At 51.8% G+C, this 7,363-nt stretch overlaps 2 protein-coding genes across 2 annotated transcripts; one reads left to right on the plus strand and one right to left on the minus strand.

Annotated features, from left to right (window-relative positions):
- The first annotated feature begins 321 nt into the window (after positions 1-321).
- M438DRAFT_367080 (DNA polymerase delta catalytic subunit) lies at positions 322-4,012 on the plus strand. The gene is made up of 4 exons (XM_029907931.1): positions 322-721; positions 782-1,147; positions 1,198-3,011; positions 3,063-4,012. Exons 1-4 carry the CDS (start codon positions 344-346, stop codon positions 3,799-3,801), a joined length of 3,297 nt encoding a protein of 1,098 aa, XP_029758780.1. The 5' UTR covers positions 322-343; the 3' UTR covers positions 3,802-4,012.
- A 1,159-nt stretch (positions 4,013-5,171) lies between these two features.
- Positions 5,172-6,708, minus strand: M438DRAFT_277547 (CK1/CK1/CK1-G protein kinase; the record flags this gene model as incomplete). Its single annotated transcript, XM_029900935.1, has 4 exons — positions 5,172-5,782; positions 5,839-6,393; positions 6,446-6,515; positions 6,580-6,708. 4 exons carry the CDS (start codon positions 6,706-6,708, stop codon positions 5,172-5,174), a joined length of 1,365 nt encoding a protein of 454 aa, XP_029758781.1.
- Between the last annotated feature and the right edge of the window lie 655 nt (positions 6,709-7,363).

The following is a 7,363-nucleotide window of genomic DNA, read 5'->3' on the forward strand; positions in this document are numbered from 1 at the left end:
ACTGATGGTCGAGTAGTGAGTGTCCTTTCAGTGTATCTCGAGTCTAGCATGATGAGTGGTCACGTGAACGGCAGTATATCACTGCATTCCATCATGAAGACACATGTCATCAGAGATTGATCTTGCGCGTGTTAAAGAAAAGAACGTGATGCAGAGCACGAGGTCGAGAGTAGAAGGTCGAGTCGAGGTCGAAGCTTGGCTAGCACGCGCGAGGTCAGCATCATCCCAATCGGGCGGAAATGACACTCGAGACGCGACTTCCTCAGCAAACGCGGGGAGCAGCTCAGCACGCGTCGTCCTGAACGTTTGCCTGCCTTTCATCACAACCTCAATCACCACAAAGATGCCTGCCGCCAAAGTACAGGACGTACAGCCGAAGAAGCGTGTGCTCGTCGACGCACCCTCTTCCCGCCAGAACATCCAGAAAGACAGCCCCTCCAAGCGTAGGAAGCTCAATGGCCAACCCAAGAACTTCAAGACACCCGGCGGTCCCAACTCTAGTCAAGTCAAGAGCCAGTTCGAAGAGGAAGTCCTCGAGAAGTTGACACAAGATCTCGATCATCTCAAGCAACACAATGCCGAGAAAGACCAACAATGGGCTCGACCAAGCCTGGACGACTTCGACGAAACAAGAGACAGTTTGTGCTTCCAACAGATCGAAGCTGAAGAAGGCACTCTTCATGGCGGAAAGACGTGTATCAAGCTCTTTGGTGTCACCGAGGTAATCGACTCACTAATGGTACACATTCGTGATAGACACTGACAATACATCCCCTCTTAGACCGGCCATTCCGTCCTATTACACGTAACCGACTTCATGCATTACCTTTACGTAGCCGCACCTACTGCGTTCCAACAGAGCGACTGCGAGTCTTACAAGGCATACCTCGAGACTCATCTCGCTCAACATCAACCCGTCATCTACTCGGTACAAATGGTTCTCCGTGAGAATCTATACGGCTTTCAAGGAAACGTAAAGAGTCCTTATCTCAAGATCACTGTCACGGACCCAAAACACATCAACAAGCTGAGGACTTCGATCGAGAGTGGAGGTGCCAACTACAAAGGTCTCTGGAAGGGCGCCGATGGCGGTGTTCTTACCTTTGACAGCATCCAATATGTGCTCCGCTTCATGATTGATACAAAGGTATGTCTTTTCAACGCATGCGCTTTCTTCACCTTTGCTGACACAATTAGGTCTCGGGCATGTCCTGGGTCGAGACGCCTGCATCTAAGTACACTGTGATTCCCGCCCGCGACAGGCATTCCAACTGTCAGATCGAAGCCTTCTGTCACTACAGAGATCTCATCGCCCATCCCGCCGAGGGAGAATGGGCCAAGATGGCTCCTTTGAGAACTCTCTCATTCGATATCGAGTGCGCTGGTCGCAAAGGTATCTTCCCAGAAGCCAACGTGGATCCTGTTATCCAGATCGCGAACGTCGTCACAAGATACGGAGAGGAAAAGCCGTTCGTGCGCAATGTCTTCTGCTTGGACACGTGCAGTTTGATCGTCAATACACAAATTTTCGAGTTTGCAGATGAGGACAAGATGTTGATGGCCTGGCGAGACTTCCTGGAGAAGGTCGACCCAGATGTCATCATCGGCTACAACATCTCCAACTTCGATTTCCCCTATCTGCTGGACAGAGCGAAGCACCTGAAGTGTGGAAAGTTCCCATTCTGGTCAAGATTACGAAACGTCCAGTCTGTTGCAAAGGACACAAACTTCTCGAGCAAGCAGATGGGCAACAGAGATACAAAGGCAACCAACACCAACGGCCGTCTTCAACTCGATCTGCTTCAATTGATTCAGAGAGACCACCAGCTCAGAAGTTACACTCTCAATTCCGTCTGTGCACATTTCTTGAACGAACAGAAAGAAGACGTACATCACACTATGATTACTGAGCTGTTCAACGGTACCCCAGAGTCACGACGAAGATTGGCTGTTTACTGCCTGAAAGATGCTTACCTTCCACAACGTCTTATGGACAAGCTCTTGTGTCTCGTCAATTACACTGAGATGGCCAGAGTCACGGGTGTGCCATTCAATTACCTCCTCTCTCGTGGACAGCAAGTCAAGTTCATCAGTCAACTCTTCCGAAAGGCTTTGGAACAGCAACTTGTCATCCCCAATCTCCGCAGCGAAGGAACAGACGAACAGTACGAAGGTGCTACAGTCATCGAACCCACCAGAGGTTATTACGACGTTCCCATCGCCACTCTCGATTTTGCCTCGCTGTATCCAAGTATCATGCAGGCTCACAATCTGTGCTACACCACTCTGCTCAACAAGAATGCTGTCGACAAGTTGGGCTTCAAAAAGGATGAGGACTACATTGTCACGCCTAATGGTGATCTCTTCTGCACGGCAAAAATCCGAAAGGGTCTCCTCACNCAGATTCTGGAAGAACTTCTGGGTGCCAGAAAGCGTGCCAGAAAGGAGTTGGCTCAGGAAAAGGACCCATTCAAGAAAGCTGTCTTGAACGGTAGACAGCTGGCTCTGAAGATCAGTGCAAACAGTGTGTACGGTATCACGGGAGCTACAGTTGGAAAACTTCCCTGTCTTGCCATTGCCTCAAGTACGACTTCTTATGGTCGTCAAATGATTGAAAAGACCAGAGACGAGGTCCAAAAGCGCTACACCATCGCCAATGGATACAGCCATGATGCTGAAGTTATCTATGGTGACACCGATTCGGTCATGGTCAAATTTGGTCCTAATGATCTTGCGAAGGCTATGGAGCTGGGCGAGGAAGCGGCCAATTACGTTTCTTCCAAATTCATCAAGCCTATCAAGCTTGAATTCGAGAAGGTTTACTTCCCATATCTTCTCATCAACAAGAAGCGTTACGCCGGACTGTACTGGACCAATCCCAACAAGTGGGACAAGATGGACAGCAAAGGTATCGAGACTGTCAGAAGAGACAACTGTCGTCTTGTACAGACGGTCATCGAGACGAGTTTGCGCATGCTGTTGATCGATCGCGACGTCCAAGGCGCCCAAGAGTGAGTTTTATCTGCATTCGAATGCTTCGATTGAATACTGACTATTTGCAGCTTCGTCAAAGAGACTATCGCCGAACTGTTGCAAAACAAGGTCGACATGTCCAATTTGGTGATCACCAAAGCCCTGACCAAGAACGACTACGCTGCCAAACAGGCTCACGTGGAGCTCGCTGAGCGTATGAAGAAGCGTGACGCTGGTTCTGCTCCTGCACTTGGTGATCGTGTCGCATATGTCATGGTCAAAGGTGCAGCTGGCGCAAAGAACTACGAGAAGTCCGAAGACCCCATCTTCGTGTTGGAGAACAACCTTCCCATCGACACAAGATACTACCTCGACAACCAGCTCGCCAAGCCTCTAGGTCGTATCTTCGAGCCCATTTTGGGTGAGAAGAAGGCTGGTCAGCTTCTGACTGGTGAGCACACCCGATCCATCAGTGTTGCTGCTCCGACCATGGGTGGTCTGATGAAGTTCGCCAAGAAGACCGAGACCTGCATGGGTTGCAAGAAGCCTTTAACCGGCAAGGACGAGAAGGGTGGCGCTGTCTGCGAGAACGACCGTGACCGTCTCGGCGAGCTGTACCAGAAGACTCTGAGCAAGGTCGCTGAACTCGAGGTCCGCTTCGCCCGCCTCTGGACCCAGTGCCAGAGATGCCAGGGCAGTATGCACAACGAAGTCATCTGCTCCAGTAGAGATTGCCCCATCTTCTACATGCGCATGAAGGCCAAGAAAGATGTCGAGGACTCGGGCAAGGAGCTCGTCCGTTTCGACAATGACGGTGCTCTTTGGTAAGTTGCCTAGACGAGTTTCTTTTTTGCGCGGCGTTTGATGGCGAATATGGATTGGGCATGCATTAGATCATTATGAGGGAACATGGGAAGGATGAAACTTGCTCGATCAGCGTAATGGGGATTCCGGAACTCGGACAAGAACAGAAGACATGCATATGTATCGATATATGACTATACGAGCTTTGAATTAGCAAAAGACATGTTTTACAACCAACGCTGTACTGTGTGCTTTTTCTTGTGTCTGGCGTAAATGTACAAAATGCTTGATACATGCCTCTCTTTTAGTGTGCGGATCGTCCTTGACTTGATAACTTCACATGCAAGGAAAATCACCTTCCTTGCAGCTATATAAACTACGAACATCTTCCACCATACTCCTCTCACTAACAGTTACGTCCCAAGCTTTATTGTCGACGACCACTTCCTAGCCCATCTGGCTGTGTCTGCCTCCCGGCTTCCCGATCTCGCCGCAATTTCCCGCCTCGGGTCTGTGTATCGTACCTTTTGACACGCTCGCAGGTGCGACGTCGAGGNAGGGAAAAGATGCAAACAACAACAGACAGACCGCTACCCTTTCTTTACACCAACGCCTGCTCGACTGAACCAGAAAAGGAAAACCACGATGGTAAAACAAAGGGAAAGATCGAAAAATTCAATGCTTTCCAGAACCGACAAAAAAAAAACAGGACCGGTCTCCCCTGATACACATCTTTCTCCTACATCTCCCATGTATGCCCTCGACACCTCCCAGGTAAGACTTTCGAGCTCTATGCTGGTGCCTTGTTGATCTCGACACTCAGAGCCCTGCAGCAGCCAAGTGCTCCCCATTCTCAAGCCGAAGGAGAAAGACAAAAGAAAAGATTGAAGGAAATTTCTTTTTTACTCTTTTCCCGAGGCTTTCGAGATGGTTGAGGAAGGGTGAGAAAGCTGAAAAGGCGGTGAATGATGAGAATGACTCAAGCAAAGAAAGAAGAATGCGGAAGGATGCAAGTTTTTGCTTTGATAGAACAGAGTATCGAAAACAAGAGCGATAGCGTACTTCCAAAGACATCCCCATTTTTGTTGCTCAAAAGGTTCTCCGGGCCGGTGTAAGTATTATGTATGGAATGTATAACAGTAAAAAAGAGATACAAGGTGATGGGATTGCAGTTTTCTCGTCCGAGCGAAGCGATCGGACAGAGCAGTGCGAATGGTCCTTGTGGTGTTCCTTTCTCTTCTTTTGGTTTCCCCGTAGCGCTGCGTAAAAGTCGTAGAAGCGGCAGAGAGAGTAAAAGAGGTGAAAGATGTAGAAGAGAAGCGGGGGGAGGAGAGTGATGACGATGGGGAGCATAGACGGGCTCGCATGAATGCTCAGCGATGAGAGCTGGGTATCTAGCCACAGCACAGGACCTTGAAGAACTTTTGCATGCCTGAAGGCTTCTGTTCAGGCTGTTGTTGAGGCTGTTGGACGCGCTGTGCTTGGGCCGAGGGCTGAGTGGTGCTTTGCCTGCTTGGCTGGGTGTTTTGCAGGCGGCCAGGGAGGTTGCCAGAGCTGTTGGCAAATTGAGCGGCAGTAGAGCCTTCCGGCGGGGCAAGGTCACCGCCTTGGCTTGTCCTCTTCTGAGCGTAGTCTTGGCTGTAGTGGCGGTTGGTGCCCGACTGGCGTTGTGCTTGGGCGGGTGATCGGACAGCGCCGGGCTTGGGAAGCTCCTGCTCGAGGCGACCCGGAGGGATGGGAGTCTTACTGGCACGGTTGGCGTGGACGTCGCGGGCAGAAGTGTTGGCGACATTGTTGTGGTGGGCATGCAGGTGAGCCTGGCTGGGGTGTTGCTTCATGGCCTCCCAGCCCTTGCCGTTGTTCAACTTCATCCAATCGTACTCGCCGTCCTCAACCTCGCCACTGTTCTTCAGTGCCTGGGTGAAGAGGTCGCGCAGGTAGTCGTAGTCGGGTGTGTCCTCGAAGCCAAGGTTGCGAACGTACGAAAGGTACTTGTTGAATTCCTCTGTGAACGAGATATGTTAGCAACGATAATTTGAGAGTGCGTTGTTGGTTGCCTACCAGGGAAGCCCTCGCACAGATCCTTAATGGCAGTTGTCTGCTTCTTCTCTCCAATCTTCTCGTACTTTTGCTTGTTGGTAGCAGCCTTCAGGCCCTGCCAAGGCAGACCACCACGGAGGAAGTACATGAAGACGTGGCCCAAAGCCTCGAGATCATCTCTGCGACTCTGCTCACGGCCCAGGTGGGTGTTGATGGACATGTAACGGGCTGTTCCGCTGAGGGACTTGCGCTCGCGGTAGGGAATGTGCTGCTTCGTCTTTGGGTCACGGTATTGCTTGGCCATGCCGAAGTCGACGACGTGGATAACGTTGGCGGCTTTGGTGCCAGGGCGGCCGATGAGGAAGTTGTCGGGCTTGATGTCGCGGTATATCAGGTTCTTCTCGTGGATGGTCTGGACGCGCGACAGCATCTGCTTGGCGACCATGACGACAGTCTTGGTAGAGAAGCGACGGTTGCAGTGGTCGAACAGGTCTTCGAGGGAAGGGCCCAGTAGGTCAATGACGAGGATGTTGTGCAGACCCTCTTGACCGAAGTAGTAAACATTGGGGATACCAGCTGTACGTGGGGTTAGACGTGATAGGTTGGGGTAGCAAGAGGCAGGACTCACGGCATCCTACAAGGATCTTGTATGTACGGTACTCATCACGCAGCTGGGGAGCATCGCTCTTACGCGGTTCCTGCTCGGGTTAGGGCATGTTGGCAGGACAGAGGAGGAAAGAAGAGGTTGTTGTGGGCACGCACGAATTTGATGGCAACCTGAGTGTTGTTCAACAGGTTGGTGCCCTCGAAGATGACACCGAAGGAACCCTCGCCAATCTTTTTGCCGACGCGGTAATGCACGCCGACGACGTTGGATGATGAAGACGACATGGCGTAGGCTTGGTCGTGGGCGTGTCGGGCGTGTCAAACACCAGAGCCAGTTGTGGTGATGCTATTCCGACACTTGACAGGTCGATTGGGAGATGAAGAAATACGTGGACAGGTGGTCGACGGAAGCAGAGGGCGCCGACTCGGAAAACGGAGTTGTTGGCGATCGAGGGCAGATTGGAGCAAAAGAGGGAGGTTGGGTGTTTCGGCTTCCGACAGCGAAGGGCACGGGGGAGACACAACAGCCTTCTCGACGGGTGAACGGGCAGGCAGGACGGGGCGGGCACAGCGGGAGCGACGACAACAACAGACAAGAGACGCGCCGGACCTTGAGAGCGCTCAACGATGGTGGGAGCGAGGGTATGCGGTTATGAGATAATACGCTCAATAGGCCTCCAGGGAGCCTGATGAGATGCAGACGGCAGGTGTTGTTGACGCGAGAACTTCGGCTGATTCCGCCCGCCCCTGATAGACTTCGCCGTACGCGCTAGCGCCGACAAACATGGAAAGTCCACAATGCCCAGACCCACTTCCGCCGTGCCCATCTACAAAACCCGCCCAGCTATCACCTCATCCCTTGCCTTTGACACCTTGAGCAACAGGCAGGTCAAGAACCACTTATCATTCACGCTGCGCACCACTTTTCTTGCCTCCGACC

Source organism: Aureobasidium pullulans (genome assembly GCF_000721785.1).
Source record: "Aureobasidium pullulans EXF-150 unplaced genomic scaffold scaffold_14, whole genome shotgun sequence".
Taxonomy (NCBI): domain Eukaryota; kingdom Fungi; phylum Ascomycota; class Dothideomycetes; order Dothideales; family Saccotheciaceae; genus Aureobasidium; species Aureobasidium pullulans.